The sequence below is a fragment of the Carcharodon carcharias genome, chromosome 4 (genome assembly GCF_017639515.1).
Source record: "Carcharodon carcharias isolate sCarCar2 chromosome 4, sCarCar2.pri, whole genome shotgun sequence".
NCBI lineage: Eukaryota > Metazoa > Chordata > Chondrichthyes > Lamniformes > Lamnidae > Carcharodon > Carcharodon carcharias.
This window is the reverse complement of record NC_054470.1, coordinates 31,588,437-31,612,030: the sequence shown is the minus strand read 5'-3', so window position 1 is coordinate 31,612,030 and position 23,594 is coordinate 31,588,437. Positions and strand designations below refer to the sequence as shown.

The 23,594-nt window shown below is 38.7% G+C and overlaps 1 protein-coding gene across 5 annotated transcripts in view; it reads left to right on the top strand.

Annotated features, from left to right (window-relative positions):
• Positions 1-1,525: 1,525 nt before the first annotated feature.
• LOC121277107 (ubiquilin-1-like) overlaps positions 1,526-23,594 on the top strand; it is a 42,524-nt gene continuing 20,455 nt past the window's right edge. The window contains exons 1-4 of one of the 5 annotated variants that reach the window (XM_041186122.1): positions 1,526-1,744; positions 15,625-15,642; positions 20,847-20,998; positions 23,193-23,287. In XM_041186122.1, the coding sequence (XP_041042056.1) occupies positions 1,628-1,744; positions 15,625-15,642; positions 20,847-20,998; positions 23,193-23,287 (382 nt within the window). In that variant the 5' untranslated portion in view covers positions 1,526-1,627. The remainder of the gene's footprint in view (positions 1,745-15,624; positions 15,643-20,846; positions 20,999-23,192; positions 23,288-23,594) is intronic. The other 4 variants (XM_041186121.1, XM_041186125.1, XM_041186123.1 and 1 more) reach the window with 4 other exon arrangements.

Below are 23,594 nucleotides of genomic sequence, written 5' to 3'. Positions count from 1 at the left end.
GCAATTCCTTAATTTGATGATCGTTTTCATCAAACCAATTTCAGTGGCTTCTTTTTTGTGTTCCCAGTCTATTTTTGTTTGCCATGGATTACTGGAGGAGCTTGTCTCAGATAATGGCCCTCAATTTCATTCCATTCTGTTCCAAAATGTCATGAAGCAAAACATTATCAGACATACCCTCACTCGTCCTTACCATCCAAAACAGAGCAGCTGAAAGATCTGTTAGAATAGACAAAGGAACATTCAAGAAACAAGAGCTGCATAGGTTTTCAAAACTCAATATGAAACAGCAGTTGGCTAATTTCCTGCTGAAGTATAGAACAATGCCACACTCCATGACAGGGTATACACCTGCTGAGCTTTTGATAAGGAGGCATTTAAGTTTGGCCCTACCAAACTTGACTCTTAAAGTTGAACATAAATAGTTCAGTTGAAATGTCAGTATGACACAAACAAAAGAGCTTCAAGCTAAATGAGCAAGTTTCTGTTATGAACTCCCTTCACAAATCATGTGAGGAATGTGGGAAACGTACTAGAAGTGTATGGAATGAAAGGATACTTGGTTAAAATTGATGGAAAGGTGAGAAATGTCCATGTAGATCACATGATCCAGGTAAGGGATGAACCAAAACATGAGCATGATCTACTTGATCATGACCTCATGCCCGAGTTTAAAACGTTAAAACTTGTGTCTGAAGTACCATTATATTTTAAGAAACAGGATCTTTTTTGAGTACTGAACAAAAACCAAACCGTTCAAAACATGGTTATTTGCCAAAACTCATAAGGAGATCAGCAAGGTTTTGTGAATCAATTACTAAACTTGATTTGTAGATGTAGTTAAAAAAAAAGTTGCAATTACGCCAAGTGTCCCTATCAATAAAGATTTACCATTTGCATCTCAATGTTGAAGTACAGTTAGTGAAACAGAAAATAATTTATTTCCTTTGAAGCATACCAATGCTGGTAAGTTAACCTGTGAAGTGCATACATACATAAATAACACATTCAATAAAGAATAGTTGACATAAGGCTGGTTGAAATAAGAATTTGACGCACATTAATTTATGTTTTACGTATATTTATTGGGACTAAAGATCACACATGTGTAAGACGCATGTTTTCACAGAATAATAAATGTTTTATACTTGTCGCCTTCTGAATATGTAGAAAAGCAAATGTGGTTTGTTATTGAAAGTAAAGAAAATGACTTATTTTAGAAGAGGGATAGGGGTATTGATAAGGTATGTTAAGATATTGATGTGATCCTATGTCAAGGTGTCAAAGCATGTTAGGTGCACAATGACTCAATAAGCTCATACATGAACGTCTCTATTGATGTCACCCCACATGTGACCCTTCGTCTATTTCCCGTTCCGGTTCTAGCAACTTCCCCATTCCCTACGTCATCACCTTATGGGGGCTACTGTGAAACGTCACAAGCCAGCTCCGTAAGTTTTTGAGAAACAAATATTATTTTAGAAATGCTATTGCGATTATCTAACTCTCGGATGTATTTTTTTTGCTATTTGATGCCGCTGTCGAGAGGTCGGATTTTTCTGGGTGGATTACCCATGGTGCCGCGGTGCAATGAGGAAGCGGCCGTTGGCTGACACTCGGCTCGAGGATGGCGGAGGACGCGGAGCAGTGTTCTCGAACCGGGACCCGAACCATCCGGGTCACCGTCAAGACTCCGAAAGACAAAGAGGAGTTCGAGCTGGCGCCGGATTGCACCGTCAAAGAGGCGAGTGGAGTGGAGAGGCCGCAGGAAGCGGGTTAGGGCTGCACAGGGGCCGGCAAACGGGGCAGAGAGACCAGCTAGGATTGCCCTCATCCACTGTGTCACCACCAGCAAGAGCCGGGAAACAACGTTGTGCAGGCAGGCAGCCTTCATTAACATTGTCAGTGTTACTCCCGGGCTTCTGGTTCAGCACAGATACCAGATGAATGAATCCTCCAAACGTTCAGTCAGTCACGCTGTGTCATCCCAGACTTTAAACATCGTCAGCATCATTATCATAGCCCCAGCAGTTTAACGTTGAGCAATCGAGGTGGTTCCAACAAATAAATGTTGTGCGTTAACGGTGATTTAGATTCGCACAATGTGCTGAGGGTTTTGTAAGATTCTAAACATGCTTTGCTGTTGGGATGGATGCTTGGTTAATGCAGTATTAGATTAGCCTTTTTTTTCAGAATACACATCAGTGAGTGTGTGTCATTATCGCTCACGTTGTATGAATATATTGTAGTTAGTCTCCATGCAGAAACTATTTTCTTCAAATTATTTTTGCTAAACCATATTTATGTTTTTGGGGTTTGCCCACAGGTATTGTGATGGGCTTGATTTCCAAATTGCTTCTCATTGCATTAAAGATCTCTCGGAGCCAAATTAACGTAATGGTGCAATTATATGTTGAGAATCATGAAGGCAACTACAAAGAATTTTGAGATTTTTCTAAAATGGGGAAGGAGGTGACAAAATTAATGGATTTAGGAAGACATTTACAGAAGGTAAAAGCATCGTGGCTAAAAGGATAGCCATCAGAGGTGGAGCAAATGGAAGTGCATTATGGGGAGTTCGGGCTGCATGTATGATTGTATGGCTCGATGAGACAGCTAAGGTCAGGTGTGGTAAGGCCATAGAATAACTTGGAACTGTCTATCTTAAATGAGTTCATTGGGGCATAGAAGCTGGTTGGTGGCGTTTGAAAATAATTGGACTAATTTACTTAGCACATTAGTGGTTTTTTTAGTATTGGACATTGTAAACAATGCTTAACCTAGTTTGTCTATTTTTAAATCTATATTGGTTACTAGGTGTAAAGAATTTCTCTTAAACATGACTTCTACAGATGAGTCATTCTTTGAAATAAGTGTTGTCCTGCAATAGCAGCAGTGAAACTGTTGCACTGATTTAAGTAGGATTTGCGTCAGTTTTCTTTGCCATCATTAAGTATAATAATAGATTGCTTCTTCTGTAATGAAATATGGAATGGGATTTGTGGACATGTGTTAAGTAAACAGTCAGTTTCTAGCAAGTGCTTTCAGAACCAATTGTCATTGTAGTTGTGGATTTTTCTCCAGTCTTTAAGGCATATGTTTTCAAACTGGGATCCCAGGATTCTAGAAGCCTAGAAGGGAATGTTCGAGGCTTCCCAAGATCATCAGAGTTATGTATTTTTTTGAAAACCTTACTGATTTATAACAACCACTTATTTATGCAGCACTGTTTAACATAATGAAACATTGTTTTATAATCCTGTGAAATGCTTTGCAAAGTATGACACTGAACCACATAAAGAGATATCGGGTCAAATGACTAAAGCTTGGTCAGAGAGGTGGTTTTTGAGGAGTGTCTTCAAGCAGAGAGGTGTAGGGAGGGTATTCCAGAGCTTGGGGCCTAGGCAACTGAAGGCACGGCCACTGATAGTGAAACAATTATTATTGGGAATGTCAAGGAGGCCAGAACTACAGGAACGCCGCTATCCCTGAGGGTTGTGGGGTTGGAGGAGGTTACACTGAAAGGGAGGGGAAAGGCTGTGGAGGGATTTGAAAATGAAGATGAGAATGCTGCTTGACTGGGAGTCAGTGTACCTAAGCAAGCACAGGGGGAATGGGGTTTGCTACAAGTTAGACATGGGCAGCAGAGTTTTGGAAAACCTCCAGTTTACGGAAGGTTGAATGTGGCAGACCAGCCAAGAGTGCATTAGAATAGTCGAGTCCAGAGGCAATAAAGGCTTGAATGAAGGTTTCAGCAGCAGATAAGCTAGAAAGAGGTGAATTCAGTAAAGTTACAAACAAGTTATTTCTCTTTCTGTATATTAGCATATTTCCTATGCGAGGATTGCTTTTCCTTGTGTAACTGGAAGAGTTTTTAAAGTTAAAATAAGATTTCTTGAAATATGTTAATACTTGTAGGGATCGGTTGAATAGTTTGGAAAAGCACTGCTGTAAGGCAAGAATCAGTGATGTGGTAAGGTTCTAGGACGATACAATATTCTCATGTACATTAAAATTGCCAGAGGTTTTGCTGGATTCTCACATTAATTTACTATTACTTGATTGAAAGTAATATTGTTTGATTCTTCAGGAAGTATTTATTTATATATTTAATTGTAAGTTAGATTTAAATGGTAACCATTTGTATCAGCCACAGGCTGAATGAATCAGTTTGGGGAATATTGCTTCTATTTTCAACACTACAATGTATAGAAAGCTGAAAATATTTTAATACACAGTTAAGAATAAAATTTGAATCCAACTTCAGTTTTTGATGTAGTTACTATTGTGAAATTTAGTTTTACTTGTATCTTGTGTTCCACAGACTCAACAACATTTGACAAATTTTTGCTTTCTATAATAGCTATGAAAATACTTTCTAGAAACAGACTTAAACTGATTTAGTTCTGCTGCAAACAGTACAAATGACTGCCATTTATAATTGCTCTGCAGTTATATAAATTATTTGCAAATGTGGTATTTCTTTCGTAGGCAAAAAATATTATTTTCAGTCAATACAAGAAAGCAATGTTAATTGAGATTTGGAAGAATTTAAGTGCAGAATGTAAGACATACAGTCACATTGTGATTTAGTGAAACACACTTTATCTGGCCAGACTGTATCTATACTGTGTTAGCTGGTGCATTACTTTAAGGTGAATAATGATAGTAGGGTAGAGGAGATCTGATGTTAAAACACGCGTGCAAATTTGTTTTGGATTTTGAATTATATGGTGATGTGTGCCCAACGTTAATGTATTTTGATTTGGATTTGTGTTTTGGGGAAAATTTAGATTGCTCAGTTTAAGAACAATATGGATTGTACTTGTGTTCTTTTTAATGTTCTTGTACAAGAGCAGAATCTGAACTTACAGTTTGTACCAACAAATTATATAGCCTGTGAAAATAATTATTGTTTTCAGCCCTGTATGTCAAGTGCTCTTAAAATATATCAAATACAGATGTGGCGTAGGTCACATAACAACCTTGGACCTGTAAATTTCTGGTTTTGAAGTCTATTCCATTAGTTGAGAGACTGATGCTATCTTTTTAAAAAGGTTTGTGTTATCATCGTACAACTAGGTATGCATGCGTAACTTAAATGCACACCATCAGCGCTTAAGTTATTGTTCAACCAGGCAGAAACATTGGGGCATCAGTTACCTCAGTTGGCTAGATGGCTTGAGTGTGATGCAGAATGATGCCAACAGCACAGGTTCAATCCATATACTGGTTGTAGTAGTTCATGGAGACCTGCCCCCTTGCCTTGACCCACATTTGCAGAGTGGTGCCCTCAAGCTACTTATTAACCAGTTGTCTTTGCTTAATGGAGAGAGATGCCTGAGGCCCTTTGTGGACTATGGCTAATTACCTAACCTTAAAGTCAACCTATGGGAAGAAGGAGGTAGTTCTTGTCTGGTTAAGTGCCAAGTGCTGATGATCTGAACAAATAGTTGGTCTATGTCAATTACTTGAATCGGGCGATACATGCAATTGGGGTTATTCTTGGATTTTTGGTATGCTGTTTCATAATCTGGAATATTTCTGTTTAAATGTTGAAAATGAAATGAGTTTCAAACAATTCATACTGCTTTTGCTCAAATGAGACTAGTATTCCTTGTTATACATTACTGAAATATCTGAAAATTTAAGCTCTAACTATCCAAGCTATTTGTTGTTAGCACATGAGTTGATGTGCTGATAGGCATGTGTCAATAGTTTACTACTTTGGTATTGTTCTAATGATTCAGTTGTTGTCAATGTTCACAATTCTGTTCCTGAGGATATGAACAACTGCTTGGGGAATATTTGCATGACACCTGTGACCCTCTAAGTGGATTGCAGAAGCTCTCGTGCTCCAATTAAAACTTTTAAGTGTGCATTGAGCATTGTATGTTGTAAACTAATTCAAGGCATTGCAGTACGGTACATTCAGTCACTTTTCAGTTTACAGTGCATGTTGGGCTGATTTGTACAGCTTGTGGGCTTATAACTTTGCTTTATTATTTATACTAAATATAAAACATGTTAACTTGGTTCATGATTTCAGTTGCTAATAAAGTTTAGGCTGTTGTAAATTTTAGAAGGAAAGCTGTCTTAAAGAAATTGGTTTACTGATGAAGCAGAATAATCTTAATTCCAGCACACGCTTAACTCTCTCAGCATGTATGGATTCCTGTGAATCAGTACAATCAAAAAGGGACTTTCATAGTTAACAGAGCACAGAAACTTTATTTTCAAATAAATGTACTGACATTCTGTAGACATGCTTGTATGCATACAGGATTGAAATGTGTTTTGGTAAAAAGCAGTGCTATTCCAGTGTTAAGTTTTATCAATTCTATTGGCATACTGTGTCTTCCATGTCACTTTCATAACCCTCTTCCTCACTTTAATTGTATGTACGGTTTATAAATTTCTGACTGGACCGGAAGCAACTGTGCATTTTAACTGCAAGACTGCATAAACTGCAGTTAGCATAGAAAAAATGAAATTTTGGACCAAGTCTCAAATACATCTAAAATAGCTTTAGACATTCACTTAAAAATAAGATTTCCACTTTAGATCATAAGGTAAAGAATTTGTCTCTGTATTGTAAATTTTGAAGGCTATTGGAATAATTGCAGGATGGGGATTATTTTGGTTTTACATAATGCTGTCTCATTGTTAGTGGACCTGAACTACAAAACATGTGAATGGAAAATGTAACCCAAACAAAGAGATCTATTGTATCACATTTGCTTCAGATACATATTTTTGGTGGTGTAGTTCAGCTGATATTTCTTTTAATAAACCACCCAAGCAGTATTCTCATGATTTCCTATTTAATTAGTTGAATTGTACTACTCGCTAATATGCAACAAGTCAATTACTTTCTTGCAGCGTACTGTACAGTGAGGTCTGTCTGAAATTAATGGTAAGAGATTTAGACATATGCTGATTTAACAATATTGGAAAAGACTGCTGGGCCTCTTTCTTAGTCATCCAAATACCATCAGGAGTAGTGAAAAGGAAAAGCAAACTGATCCTACAGTCTTGAGTTGTAGGACTGAATTTCAAATGACCATCACCTCGTTTTGATGCATTTTCCCCATGTCATGGGTTAATTGAGCTATGACTAGTAACAAGCTGATAAAATAAGCATCTATTGAGTTTATAATAAAGAAAGATCAAGACACAAATACTTCTGATAGAAGATTTGTAAAATGATACTTGTTCCTGACCTTCCGTATTATTTATTCCCATCATGGCTCATAGGGAGAAGAAAATGCCTACTGTCACTTCAATAAATTAATCCATCTGCATTGGATCAATTTAGTGATGCTATCCAAAAGTAACCATAGTAGGCCTTAAGTGGAGTCACTAGGTCACTACTCATTATTATATCCATTACATTCATCCAAAGAATTTAGCTTTCAGGCATTTCGAAAGAAGGAATGTGGAGCCACCATTTCCAACTTGACACTTTCCACTTTCCATCCAATGATGGCGTCCGTTCAGCATTTAAATCAAATGTTATGAAGTTGGACACACAAGCTCTTTTTAGCCTGGCATGTGCCTGAACCTCAACTTCAGAAGCTTCTTCCTGCTTTATTTATGTGAATTTCTTTCTGGTACCATCTATTCTTTATCATTTCCCAGATTATGATGAATGTGCCAGTTTTAAAGTGGGGTTGAGTTGTTAACTCTTCTAGAAACTGGATGAATGTGGCCCAAAATGACTTCACTTAGAAGGTGACTGCTGGGAAAGTCTTTCATTCTGTTTACCTAATAAGAATTGAAATTCAAGGTTGTACTACCCCATATCGTATGTATAGTACCTAGGCAAAAATGAGACTTCTCTAACTAAGCAGGAAAATCTACAGTATAGAAAACATTCACTGCGTTAAGAGTATTTGTGCATGGGAGATTATGAAGAAAAAGTTAGAATTACCCTAGATGATTCAACACAAATGCAATTAACAATAATCATATCAGAGACAAAATGATGTACCAATGTTGAAAGAGCCATTTGGCAAATATAGACATCCTAAAAATTTACAGTATGGAGCGAGGCCATTCACATACTTGCCGGCAATTCAACCTAATCCCACTTTCCAGCTCTTGGTCCGTGGCCTTGTAGGTTACAAGTGCATTTCAAGTGCATAGCCAAGTACTCTTTAAATGTTATGGGGGTTTCTGCCTCCACATCCTTTCAGGCAGAGAGTTCCAAACCTTCATCAGCTTCTGGGTAAAAAAATTGAATTCCCTCTAAACCACCTACATCTTGCCCTAAATCCTATACTCCCTGATTATGGACCCCTCAACCAAATGGTTATAGGGCTTTCCTATCTGCTCTATTTAGACCACTCATCATTTTATATATTTCACTTAGGTCTCCCCTCAGTCACTTCTGTTCCAAAGAAAGCAGCCCTAGCCTATCCAAACTTTCCTCATAACTAAAATTCTCCATTCCAGGCAACATCACTTAAATCTCCTCTGTAACCTCCTCAGTGTAGTCATCTCTTTTTTTTTACAATAGTGTAGTGACCAGAAATGCATGCAGTACTCCACCTGTGACCTAACTAGTGTTTTATGCAATTCAAGCACAATCTCCCTGCTCTGGTATACTGTGCCTTGACTAAAGGCAAGGATCCCATTTGCCGCCTTATTGACCATATCTACCTGACAAGCCACTTTCAGGGATCTGTGGACATGCACACCTTGGTTCTTCTGTTTCTCTGCACATCTCCATATTCTACCATTTATTGTGTATTCCCTTGCCTCGTTAGCCTCCCCCAAGTATATTACCTCTCGGTTCTCTGGGTTGAACTCCCATTTGCCACTGTTCTGCCCGTATGCCTGGTTCATTGATATCTTGCTGCAGTCTACAACTTTCTTCTTTATTATCAACCACATGGCCAATTTTTGCATTGTCTGCAAACTTTTTAATCAAACGCCATGTGTTCAAGTTCAAATTGTTGATATATGTACCACAAAAAGCAAGAGATCTAGTACTGAGCGCTGTGAAACCTCACTGGAAACAACCTTCCAGTCACAAAAGCATCCTTCAGCCATTATCCTTTGTCCTTTCCTCTGAGACAATTTTGGATCCAATTTACAATTTTGCCTTGGCTCCCATTACTTTCTAACCAGTCTACCATGTGGGATTATGTCAAAAGCCTTGCTAAAATCAATATAGACTACATCAAATACATTACTATCATCAACCCTCCTTATTAACTCCTCAAACAATTCAGTCATGTTTATCAGACATAGCCTTCCCATAGAAAAGCTGTGCTGACTGCCATTGATTAATGTGTTTTCCTGAATGAAGATTCCCTCGATGTTTTTAAATTTTCCCAGCACTGAAGTTAGGCTGACTGTTCTGTATTTGTGCGATCAATCCCTTTCTCCTCCTTAAATAATGGTATATTAGCTCCCTAACAGCACTGGTGTACCTACACCACATGGACTAATGGTTCAAGTACACGGCACACCACACTTTCTCAAGCAGTTAGGGATGAACAGCAAACGCTAGCCTTGCATTGTGATGCCACATCCCATGAAGGAATAAAAGTAAGCTGTCTTCTGCTACCTCACCTGTAGCCAGAGAGAGGGGATTGGAAAACAATGGTCAGAACTGCTATTTCTTCTTTTTGTTTCCCTTAAAAGTCTAGAATACATTTCGTCTGGGCCCTGGGATTTATCCACATACTAAGATGTTAAACCCCTTAACACTTGCCTCACCGTTAATTTCATTTCACATTCTTCTCTAATTACAATGTCTGTATCGTCCCTCTTTTGTGAAAGCAGACACAAGTATTCATTAAGACCAATATCAACATCCTCTAGCTCCATTTAACTTACCCTTATGGTCCCTAATAAGCCCTAATCTTTTGTTATCCTCTTGCTCTTTACTTTTAAGATCATTCATGATTTGCCTCTAGCCACCACTGAGATGGTAAGATAAATTGTTTGTTTTTGAAGCTGAATTGCTTTTAACTGCTGTGGTTATTTTTAATGTGACTGAGTTAAAAGAGTAACTCAACCTTATCTAATGCTTCTTTGTACAGTGGGCTCTCTGCTATGCAAGTGTCATGAATTCAAAACGTTAACTTGGCTTCTCTCTGCACAGATGCTGTCGGACCTGCTGAGTTTTTCAAGCATGTTTTGTTTTTATCTCTGCCATGCTTGTTGTTCCCAAATAATTGAAATGTTTATACCTTATGAGCAAGGGGCAATCATTCTACTTTTAACCTACATTCATTAAATAGACTTTGTTCATGTGGTGTATTTAGGCAGAAGAAATAGTCTATGACAATTACATTTTATAGCCACCAAAGCTTTAATAGGGTTTTGCACAGCATTTGGTGTTTGTTTATGAAAGTTAAACCATATTGTGTTTGTAACGGTGGCTGCTTAGTTCAAAAGATTAACAATACTGAACCAAATTTTTTAATGTTTTAGTTGGACACTGGTATACTGTGTACAGTATGTTGGTACTCTGTATTTCATGCATGAGATGATTTGGGCATGCAATTCCCCATAGAGTTTCTGACGTCAGCCTTGCCACTGGAGAAGTGAGGAGCATGTGGTTGGTGGAAAATGGAAACATGTTGCACACACACAACTAAGTCAGGAGTGCAGCGGTGAAGGACTTGGAGCATACTTCATGTCTGTTCTCTTAACTAGTGAATGGTGTGATCCTGGAGAGTTGAAGAATGGTGATCATATAAACTTAATCTAAGTCGCTTGGAATGCTTTTGCAGCAATTTATTAGCTTACTACTGTTGTGGGATGACTGAATATTTGGTGATTGTTATCGCCCTCTGATGCAGTGACTAAACTGTAATTTCATAAATCTAAAGATTCCATTGACTTTAACTGGTCAGTAGAAATTGTTTTAGAATGTTGAGCAAATCTGTTGGTCTGTCATGAATTGGTAACTGTTCAATCAGCTTTTACAGTTAGGAAAATTGAACTTTAGTAAATGGTATTGGAAGCATAACAGCCCATTTAATTGCACGTGCATGCAAAGTACCTGTTTTTTCAGCATCTCAATTCATTGTTAAATTTGTTGCTTTGAAGCCCATATCAATTTTTAAGTCACAAATTTAATTTCGTGAGCTCATTGTCACATCTAGACTATTCAATAAAATAAATGCCTCTTAGATGTCCTGCACCTGGTTTCCTTTTCAATTTCTGGTAAAAACGCTTCCATGGTTACATCACTTCTTTGTACGGTTGTCTGATCAGACTTGCATGCTGCTTTTATACTGGGTTTTGAGAGGTGGGCTCCTAATAGTTGTTGCTCACTTTCAGAAACACCAATGTAAGAGCTCTAAAAGCTTAATATTCTGGTGAGCAGACATGCTTTGAATATATCAGCTAACCCTAGTGACAAACAAAAGTACTTAAGGCTGTTCAGTTTCTCAAGCCCATTCTGCCAATTGTTCACACTGCACATCTGCACTTTTAATTATTTTGAGCTCTTAATTTTAAACAAGCAGGGAGTGAATTTCTGTGGGGTTCTCCTTGTCTATTGTTACTTCAGAAAAACTGCCGTTAAGTGTGTGCATGAAAACATGCATTTCACAATCTTGACATCCCAAAGTGCTTCACAATTGATGGTGATTTTTGAAGTGTAGTCACTATTTTATAGGGAAATGCAGCTGCCAATTGGCACACAGCAAACACTCAGCAAGGAAATAAATGACCAGTTTTTTTTTCTTTTAGGTGCTGGTTCAGAGATAAATATTGGCCAGTGCGCTAGAATGCCTCTGCTCCTCTTCTTCAGATAATCAATCTCATGGGATCTTTTTATCAATGGGGATTATGCTTAATGTCCCATCTGAAAGATGGCACCTTCGACAGTGCAGCACTAACTTCATAGCAGTGCTGAAGTATCACCCAAGGTTATATACTTGTTACTGGATAGTACTTGAACCCACAACCTTCTGATTTAAGAGGCATTATTGTTGCTACTGCACCAAGGCTGACTCACTGTACCATATATTGAATGTGGAGCATTTACCTAATTCCTAAATCCATGTCCAAATGCAGCAAGACCTGGACAATATCCAGGCTTGGGCTGACAAGTGGCAAATGACATTCGTGCCAGGCAGTGACCATCTCTAACAAGAGAAAATCTAACCATCGCCCCTTGATGTTCAATGGCATTACCATCACTGAATTCCCTACTATCAACATTCTGGGGATTAACATTGACCAGAAACTGAACTGGACTAGCCATATAAAAACTGTGGTTACAGGGGCAGGTCAGAGGCTAGGAATCTTGCGAAGAATAACTCGCCTGACTCCCCAAAGGCTGCCCACCATCTACAAGACATCAGTCCGGAGTGTGATGGAATACTCTCCACTTGCCTTGATGAGTACAGTTCCCACAACATTCAAGAAGCTTGACATCATCCAGGACAAAGCAGCCCGCTTTATTGGCATCACATCCGCAAATATTCCCTCCACCACCGATGCACAGTAGCAGCAGTGTGTACCATCTACAAGATGCAGGAATTCACCAAGGCTCCTTAGCACCTTTCAAACCCACGACCACTACCATCTAGAAGGACAAGGGCAGCAGTTAGATGGGTACACCACCACTTGGAAGTTCCCCATCAATCCCTCACCATCCTGACTTGGAAATACATTGCCGTTCCTTCCCTGTCGCTGGGTAAAAATCCTGGAACTCCCTCCCTACCTACACCATGTGGACTGCAGCGGTTCAAGAAGGCAGCTTGCCACCACCTTCTCGAGGGCAACTAGGGATGGGCAATAAATGCTGGCCCAGACAGCGAAACCCACATCTCGTGAATGAATTAAAAAAAAACTAAACAATGACCAGACTTGATTGCCAGCAAAGTGCCTTGGGGTGCCTTGGGGTCATGAAAGGCGCTACATAAATATATGTCTGGGTGTGTGTGTTTGTCTGTCTTGTGTCTTGGTTATTCACCCAAACATACAAATTAGGAGCAGGACATTCAGCCCCTCCACTCTGCTCTGCCAGTCAATAAGATCATGCTGATCTGATTGTGGTCTCAACTCCATCTTCCTACCCCCCTGTACCTTTAGACTCCCTTGTCAATCAAGAATCTATCTAATTCAGTCTTAAAAATATTCAATGACCCTGTTTCCTCCACTTTCTGGGGAAGAGAGTTCCACAGACTCACGCCCCTCGGAGAAGAAAATTCTCTTGTCTGTCTTAAGTGGGAAACCCTTTATTTTTAAACTGTTCTCTAGTTCTAGTCTGTCCCACAAGGGGGAACATCCTCTCAGCATCCACCCTGTCATGTCCCCTCAGGATCTTACATGTTTCAATAAGATCGCCTCTCATTCTTCTAAATTCTAATGGATGCAGGCCTAACCTGTCCAACCTCCTTCATAAGATAACCCTGTCATCCCAGGAATCAGTCAAGTGAACCTTCTCTGAGCAGCTTCCATTGCAATTGTATTCGTCCTTAAATAAGGAGACTGAAACTGTACACTACTCTAGATGTGGCCTCACCAATACCCTAAACAACAGTAGCAAAACTTACCTACTTTTATATTCCATTCCTCTTGCAATAAACAATAACATTCAATTTGCCTTCCTAATCACTTGCTGTACCTGCATACTAACTTTGTGATTCATGTACCAAGCCATCTAGATCCCTCTGTACCACTGTGCTGTGCAATCTCTCCCCATCTAAATAATATGCTGCTTTTTTTCCTTCCAGTCAAAGCAGACAAGTTCACATTTTCCCACATTATAATTTTTGCCCACTCATTTACTAAACCTGTTAACTCTTCGTCCTCTTGACAACTTACTTTCTCACCTATCTTTGTGTCATCAGTAAATTTAACAACCATACATTCGGTCCTGTCATCCAAGTCATTAATATAGATTGTAAATAGTTTAGGTCTGAAAATTGATCCCTGTGGCACTCCACTGTACATTTTGCCAAGCAAAAATGACCCATTTATGCCTACTCTCTTCTTCCTGTTACCTAACCAATCTTTTATCCATGCTAATATGTTACCCCTTACACAATGAGCTCTTATTTTGTGATATTTCCCTATGACAGATGTTAAGCTAACTGGCCTGTAGTTTCCTGCTTTCTATCTTCCTCATACCTTGAATAGAGGAGTCACATTCACTGTTTTCCAATCTGATGGAACCTTTCTAGAATCTAGGGAATTTTGGAAAATTAAAAGCAATGCTTCTGCTATCTCAGCAGCTACTTTTTTTTAAGACCCCAGGATGAAGTCCATCAGGACCTGGGAACTTGTCAGCTTTTAGTTCTAATAATTTACTCAGTATCCTTTCCCTGAGATTGTAACCATTTTGAGTTCCTCCCTCCCATTACCTCCTGATTTACTTATTTCTGGGATGTTATTTGTATCCTCCACTGTGAAGACAAATATCTGTTCAGTTCATCTGCTGTTTTCTTTTTTCCATTGTTAATTCCCCAGACACACTTTGTAGAGGGCCAACAATCACTACTTTGTTCCTTTTATATCTGTAGAAACTCTTACTATCTGTTTTTATATTTCTAGCTAGCTTTCTCTCTCACTCTAATTTCTCTTTTTTTAGCCATTCATTGCTGTGTTTTATATTCTGTCCAATCTTCTAACCTGCCACTAATCTTTTTGGAATTGTAAACTTTTTCTATTTTATATTATCCTTAACATCCTTAATTAGCCATGGACGATACATCTTTCCCCTAAAGTTTTTCTTTCTCGCTGGAATGTATCTTTGCTGAGTGTTACAAAATATCTCCATAAATGTCTGCCACTGCATTTCTACTGAATTATCCCTAATTTTCCAGCTTGCTCTAGCCAGCTGTCTTCATACTCTTATAATGGTCCTTATTTAAGTTCAAAACATTAGCCTTCGAACCATTCTTTTCTCCCTTGAACTGAGTGTGAAATGCAATCACATTATGATCACTGATACCTGGAAGTGCCTTTACTATTCTTAACCAGCACCACCAAAAGCAGATTAATCATTCATCTCTTTGCTGTTTATGGGATTTTGTATGCAAAATGGATGATACTTTTGCTTGGAAAATAGTTACTACACTTCATGATAATTCTCATTGTCCCAAAACATTTTGCATACAATGAGAGACATAATTGTGCATTAAATAAATGGAAATATTCAAAAATGTAGATATGAATAATGGTGTCAAGTTGGTTTAATATACTGTTGAATGTCTGTTACTATTTTGGCACATGTAGGTGTTATTTGTTTAAGTTTCTAGATGTACAAGATTTGTTTTTAATTATTTTTGTTCTTGAGTGGCTCCTTGATATGTTGTACCATTAATGCTATGGTAGCAAGTACAAATCAGAATGAATTTAGGGAGTGAGGAATATTTTCAGAACAATAACTTTCCATCTTTCCCCTAACTGAGATGGACAGACTAGATTATAATATCCAATATTTATGTATTAATAAGTTGATGTTGTGCAGACTTCTAAAAGCACGTGTCTTTTTGACCTTTTTGTACCAAATATATAATGAGGGAAAATCTTAAACTTTATATTCTGTGGTATCTTGAAGTGTCACCTAGTGGCAGACTGATGCAAATAATACTAGATTTTGTTTTCTTACCATCTGATACCACTTTTTGTCCTTTTTAACAGTTCACTTCGTTACTCCACGTAAGTAATGGGAGGTCTTTCTGATTTTATTTTTTTCCCCTGCTCCCTTTTACACTTTGACATTTAGTTTATCCTGCATCTTTTCTTATTTTATGCATGATCTTTGCTGTTGGAAACTTAATACTTTCCGAGCTTCTGTCTCCCTGACTTCTGACATTCTTGTATATAGTGCAGGTGTGGCTGAAAACATTATTAACACTGCGATTGCTTGATTACTAATGAAGTGCAGTATGAAGGAAGAGTGCAATATGAACCATGGAGTAAAATTTTGGCAAATATGTTTTTGACAAAAAGCAAAGACTTTGATATTTTTAAGATACCGAGCGTCACCAGTGAAACAATTTAAATTTCTAGTTCTTACCAGTTATTTTTTAAGTTTGTGGTTGTAAAGAAACAATGCCAAGTGTAAAGTTTTGCTGCTGTTACTATGAATGTTTGCTCTTCCAGCTCTTGTGCTCTTCCAGCTCTTGTGCTCTTCCAGTTCTTGTGCGATACACTCTGAAAAGGTTTGTTTGTAATGGCCTTCACAAACCCACTGCTGAGATGTGAAACATGGAGAAGTAAGTTAGGGCTATACTCACTGAGGTACAAGTGCTCTTAGAATTAAAATAAACAGAAGTATTTTAACAGAAAGGAGTGACTTAATCCTTAATAATTGAATAAGTCCAGTATTTGTAACCTGCTACAGTGGTCTGGATTTTTGTTAGTGGTGAATCTCTGGCTACGCCCCTGACTGCATTTTAAGTTACGCTCCTATCTTCCTTTCTCTGCTGCAGCATGGATCAATTGTTGAGGAAGCAAAGTTAAGGAGCTGACGGGGGTCAGTTGGTTGAGCTGGTTGTGTTGGGATTGGGGGTAAGCGGGGGGCGTAGTGGTGGTGGGTTGGCAGCACTTGGGAGTGTGGGACCCTCTTCGTGATTTAAAGGTATGTGTTCCTGGAGTAGGCTAGGCTTTAGTGCTGTTCCTAGCAGGTGTAATAAATCGTTAGAACATAGGACTTTGACCATTCGGACCTTCAAGCCTGCCCCGCTGTTCAATAAGATCATGACTGATCTGATTGTGGTATCAATTCCACTTGCCTGTCTGTCCCCCATAACCCTTGACTCCCTTGCTGATCAAAAATCTAACTGCCTTGAATAAATTCAGTGATCCAGCATGCACTGCTTTCTGGAAAAAAGAATTCCACAACTAACAACCCTCGGAGAAAGCATTTCTCCTCATCTCCATCTTAAAAGGGAAACCTCTTATTTTTAAACTGTCTCCACCACAAGAGGAAACATCCTCCTGGTATTCACACTATCAAGTCCCCTCAGAATCTTGTATGTTTCAATAAGTTCACCTCTCCTTCTAAACTCCAATGGGTATAGTCCTGATCATCTTTCTTCATCCCAGGAATGAGCTGAGTGAATCTTCTTTGAACTGCTTCTAATGTAATTATATCCTTTTTCAAATAAGGAGACCAAACCTGTACACAGCACTCTTTTTAGATGTGGTCTTACCAAGGTGCTGCACAGCTGCAGTACAGCTTCCCTACCTTTATATTCCTTTCCTCATGCATTAAACATCAACGTTTCATTTGCCTTTCTAATCACTTGCTGTACCTATGTAATAACTTTTTGTGACTCATGTACCAGAACACCCAGATCCCTCTTTATCATCAAGCTCTGCTGCTTTTCTATTCTTCCTGCAAAGTGGATGAGTTCACAGCTTCCCACATTATGTTCCATTTGCCAAATTTTTGCCCACTCACTTAACTTATTTATCTCCCTTTGCAGACTCTACCTCCTCCTGACAACTTAATTTCCTAACTAACTTGGTGTCATTGGTAAATTTAGCTACCACACATTCAATCCCTATCTAAGTCCTGGGCAAGCAGTCCAACCTTACATGCTGACAGGTCCCAGCAGGATCATAAGCAATTAGCTCCCACAAAGCTATTTCTAGTGAAGTTTGGAGTTCTGTTGCGGCCCTCCATAACAGCAAACATCTCAGCGTTCACCACTTTTGGGATTGGAAGACTTTGGATATTATGTATTTGGTAGCACTATTGCTTTTGAGACATAAGATCATAGGTCCAAGTTCTACACCAGGACTGACTCTGTTGATGTTTGTTATTCAGAGAGTGTTAAGTTGTTGGCTGTGCTGGATTTCAAATAAGATGTTTAGGCCGAGACCTTGTCTACGAGTCCAAATGAATGTAAGATTTTATTCCACCATGCCAACAGAAGCAGGAACTTCTGATTTTCTGGCCAACATTTATCCTTCAGCTACTGCCACCACTACAACAGAAAAGAATGGTTATTTAACTCTTGCTGTTTCTGAAATATTTGTGTGCAAACTTGCTGCATCTGTTCCTGTGTAATAATAGCCATGAATCTTTAAAAGCCACAGGCTGTGAAGTGCTTTGGATGTCCTGAGAACGTATAAATGCATTTGGTCTGTGTTTGACTCCCTGAAGTTGGGCACCAAAAATTGGACTAACATACTGAACACAGAAATTTATGTGTAATACTGGAATTGGTGTTGAGGCTACTCTGGTTCACTCTGTATAAGTTTGGCTCCGTTGGTCGCACTCTTATCTCTGGGTCAGGATGTTGAGGGTTTGAGCTGCACTCCATAGGTTGTCAATCTGCTGCAGGACTGAGGGAGTATTGCTCTGTTGGCAGGTAAGTAGGTATTTATTTCCTCCAATTCCTGTGGGCCAGCACTTTCCGAGGCTAGTCGGAAGTTATGGCCCATTGTGTTTCTTGGTTACATGTAAGGAAAATCTGAAATGAGTTGCAACATCCCTGTCAAAATGCTTATTGAAATTCATTGCCCTAAAATGAACTTCTGCAAGTATTTTTTCATTGAATTCATGTTTTAAAAAGTTATTTATATTTTATTAGTTTCGTCTTCCTGACAAGTCTCATTCCTAGATCAACCAACTACACAGGAAATGGTTGAATTAAAATATCTGAAACAGACCAGAAATCGACAAGGTGATCATTGTGAGTGGGATATTGTACCCTTTTATTTTGTTTGTTTTAGGGCAGTGCCAGCCCACTAATTATTGAATTTCCCGTTGTTGGAATGAATTGAAATGATGAATGGCTGATGTAAATCTGGAGACTAGTGTGTTTTCGTGAAAATGCAAATGACAATACTGTAGATAATACAATACATACAATAATGTGTAGGGATGGCTTGCATTTTGTTTAACAAAACAAGCTGAAAGCACGAGATCTATCTGCTGTGAAGTGGGATTCATTTGTGTTCAGAATGATTTAGTTCACTAATTGGTAAGAACGCAGAAGACTTTTAGTTAACGTTCTATTGAACTAAGAACAGGTGTTTCATGTAATTTTATAAAATGGGATTATAGCTGTTGAGCTGAGTGGGCATTGGTAGTTTTGTTAGGACTATTGTGAAGGAGGGTGTTGACCAATGAGCTATTTTGTGCTGTAATAGAATTGTGGGAGTAATCTAGAGAAATGAGGATGCTTTGTTTGAGGGGAAAGGTTGTCTGGCAAACAACACTTCACCACCTGTACACTCTCCACAAATAGTGCATTTAACATTTTAAGATTTTAAAACGTTAATCTAATATACATTGTTCACGTTAATGTACACAGCTTTTCCAATACTTGTTTGTACTATCTTTACAGTGTATGTCCTCTCAGGTGTTTATTGGTACTGACTGTTTGCACTAATGTAGAAGCTTCCATAAACTGATTTTTATAGCAATTTTTAGAACATTAAAATGACAGTCCTTGTTTATACTGTTCATCAGAATGGCTCTGTTCACCAGAGGTTCAAGGGTTTGTCTTCCTGTAATCAGATATTTAGCTTAGTTTACTCGTACCATGCTAGGCTTGATTAGTATATTGTTACCAATATGATATAGGAGAAAGAAAATTGCATGTACTTCAATATTGTATAATGAACCTTAATCCATCACTTCAAACTGTTTCACTACTGCCTGTACTAATTTGCAGGTTAAAATGCTAATTACAAATATAACTTAACTTGTGTACAGTTGTACTTCTAGGTGCTTTTTCACAGTTCAAATGACATAATTCATCATGTTCACATACTCACCTTGACATCTCATTAAAATTAGAGAGGCAGCACAGCATAGCTTCCTTAAATTGTCCTGTTTTATTTTGTTTTGTTGTCCTATACAAACTTGAGGCTGCTTTGTGCTAATTACAAGTCCCTGGTTTAGAGAGTGTGATATAACTTGTGTTGGAGACGAGTGGAAGGTAAAAATTTGAAAAACCTCAAACCCAACCCCAAGCCTCCCACTTCAGGTTTTAACAGAGGTGGATCAGATGGGGCAGTAAAAACAGGAAACTTTGGGAAAACTCGGCAGATCTGGCAGCCTCTGTGAAGAGAGAAACAGTGCTAACATTTTGATTTCATATGGCTGCTTCAGGTGAGGGCAACCAGATCGCGCTCAGGAGTCAATTTAAGGTGCTATGGGTCTCAGACGACCAATCCGCCCTCGGGAGATGGGTTTGTCACTGATTCCCTTCAAGGTGGCTGTGTTCCTCCATTTTAATTTTCCTTTACCCTCAGGAGAGGCCAGTATTCCTGGAGCTTGGGTATCTGGCAGTTTAATGGAAGTGAGAAGGGCCAGATCCATAAGCTAAGTGCATTTATAGTACTGCTTGTGGGCCAGGAGGAGCAGGAGTATTTCCACCAGTCCCAACAAGCAAACCTCTTTACACACTCATCAGCACCATTCCTACCCCCTTTCGTCACCCTGCGCGTGCGTGCATGCATGCACACACACACACACACACACACACACACACACACACACACACAGCTCACATAAAAAACCAAAACACCTGCACGTGTATTTCGAAGTTACCTTTTTTTCCACAAATTTAGTGGCACTTATCAAAGTGAACGATCACCTAAAATGTCAAGATTCAAAACTGCATCTGTCTGTGCTGTATTTGACTCATTTGGGCGTGTGTCTGAGAAAGGTAAGGATGCTAAATGTTTCACGTGAGAGTCAATTTCGAACATTTTCTGCAAGATCACTCAATGGGAAAAGGTTGATATCTGAGGAAAACTACACGATATATTTCAAGACTGCAAGTTTCTGTGTACTTTGCTGGCCTTGTACATTGTTTCCTTAGTGTCTATAGCAACAGACAGATATTCAAGAGTATCATTTGCAAAGTAGTAACTTCAATTTTTTTAAAAAATAGTTCAAGGAAGATATATCCAAGCGATTCAAGGCACAACCAGAACAGCTTGTGCTAATATTTGCTGGAAAAATCCTCAAAGATCCAGATACGCTTGCCCAGCATGGAATACAGGATGGGCTCACAGTTCATCTGGTTATCAAAACTCAAAACAGGTAAATATCCATTTACACTATAGAACTAATATGAAAGATCAAAAGAGAATTGCCAGGTCAAAGTAAAATCCAGGAGTTTTAAATAAATGTTCAAATTTAACTTGTACTTAACTTCTCTACCCTGGAACCAGTTCTGTTTTTTTATTGTATACAGTTCAACTTAGAAATTTGCTACATTGAGATGAAATACACTCCACCATCCACACAAAACTGATTAATACATATTGTAGGCAATATGAATCAGAGAGGATGTTAAGAGTATTAATAGTAACTTATAATATTGAAAGTTGCTTCAGTGTTTGCATCTTGGTTGGGTAGGAGATGTGATGGACTGGCTGGAAAACATTTAATTGGTCCAAATTTTGTGATGTGGTCACTTTTGATGACTTGTAGCGTCTCAGTCAAGCTACTAGTTAGTTACAGCACAGAAGATGACGATTTGGCCCATTGTGCTTATGCTGACTCTTTGAAGGAGCTGTCCCATTGGTTCCATTCCTGTGTTCCTACTCTATAGGTCTGCAAGTTTTCTCTTTCAAGTATTTATTCAGTTTTCTTTTGAAAGTTATTATTGAATCTGCTTTTACCACCCTTTCAGATAATGTATTACAGATCATTGCAACTTTCTGCACTTATATATAAAATGAAGTTTTTCATTGTCACCATTGGCTCTTCTGTCAATTTTAAATCAAGTCCCCTGTTTACTGATACTTCTCCCACTAAAAATGGATTCTCATTAATTCTATTGATACCCTGAAAGATTTTGAGCACTCAATTCTCCTCTTAACCTTATCTGCTGTTAGGAGAGCAACCTTAAATTTCTCTACTGTTGCAATTTAACTGAAGCCTTTCATACCTGGTACCATGCTAGTAAATCATCTGTGCGTTCTCATTTAAAGCACTGACACCCTCCCTGAAGTTTGGGGTCCAGAATCAGCCACTGTACTCCAGTTTGGGTCAAACCAATGTTTTATAAAGGTTTAGCACAGCTACCTTGCTTTTGTACACTCTTCTATTTAAAAAGCCAAGGATCCTGTATGTGTTTTTAATGGCCTTCCTCACTTGTCCTGCCACCGTCTAAATCTTTAATACCCGCCGTTTCCACCACTTCTTTTAAAATTGTGCTATTTATTTTGCATTGTGCCTCATTATTCCTACCAAAATAAACAACATCACACTTCTTCGCTAAATTTCATTTATCACACCCAGTTCACCAGTCTTGCGCCCTGAAGCCTGTTACTATTTTGCTCATTGTTTGCTCCATGCCCTGTAGTAGGGGATGTAGTATTCCCTGTAAACCCAAGTCCAGATTATTAAAAGAGCAGTGGTCCTAACACTGACCTTTGAGGAGACTGCTGTATGCTTCTCTGCAACCTGAAAAATAATCATTTGCTGCTTACCTCTGTTCCTTAGACAATTTTGCATCCATGCAGCTACTGTTCCTTTAATCCAACGGACTTCAGTTTTGCTAACTCTATGTGGAGCTTTATCAAACAACTTTTGAAAATCCATATACACCATATATAACTACCCTCCCTTCATCAACTTTTGCAAAAGAGTACCTTCTGATCAAAAGGTAGGATAAGATGACTTTGCGTTTTAGCCCCATTCTGTCATCAGTGTTGGAATCCATATGTGAATATACTTGTGTTTTATTTATAATTCACACAATAGCTAAAACTTCTGGAATAGAGATCATTAGGAGTTCAGAATTTTTAGAAAGAAAATGTAGGATTCAACTTGGTTGCCTAAAGTGGAGCAGACAGTGACCTTTGGCATATGGGTGAAATTCAATCCTGATGGAATGGAAGTGTTCTCTGCCTGCTGACTGTAGGGGCGTTACCAGAAATGAGTTGAACATTTGATGACTCGTGGGTATGAGCCCAGAACTACTTAGAAATTGGCATTAAATTGGTAATCTCCTACAAGACCATAGATAAGGTCATTGGTGTGGGCAATGGAAGAAGTGTGTTGCCGGTATAGTAAGTTATGTTCTTCTGATGTGGGGCTTAGGCACAGACTTAAGAGACAATTACTCTTAAGTTTGGGCATGCTTGATGCTGAAACCAATGTCTGAGATGCATTGTTTTCATACCTTGGCACCAATATACTTCACTTTGATCAACATAAAAAGAAAATTCACATTCCAAAAAAATCAACATAAAATTGCTCTAAAAAATTTCCCATTTTGATTAAGGCCTCCAGAGCAGCAGAGCCAACCTGACAGCCAAAGCAGCACTGCTACTACTTCAGCAACATCCAGCAGCACGGCTTCAACTATTAGCAGCCTTGGTAAGTATCATCAGTAGAAAGTTAAACTGGTTGCCAGTTAGCTACCTTCTTATTAAATTTGATGGCCTGAATAATGATAGCCCATTCAGCACTTTAAGCCCTGAATTTATTTCCAAACTTTTTTGCTATACATTAAAATTGGTTAATTCATATGAACATACAAATTAGGATCAGGAATAGACTGCTCGGCCCCTCAAGCTTGGTCAACCGTTCAATAAGATCATGGCTGACCTGATTTGTAACTTCAACTCCACATTCTCAACCACTCCAATAACCTTTCACCCCTGCTTCCACCGCCTTTTAAGGA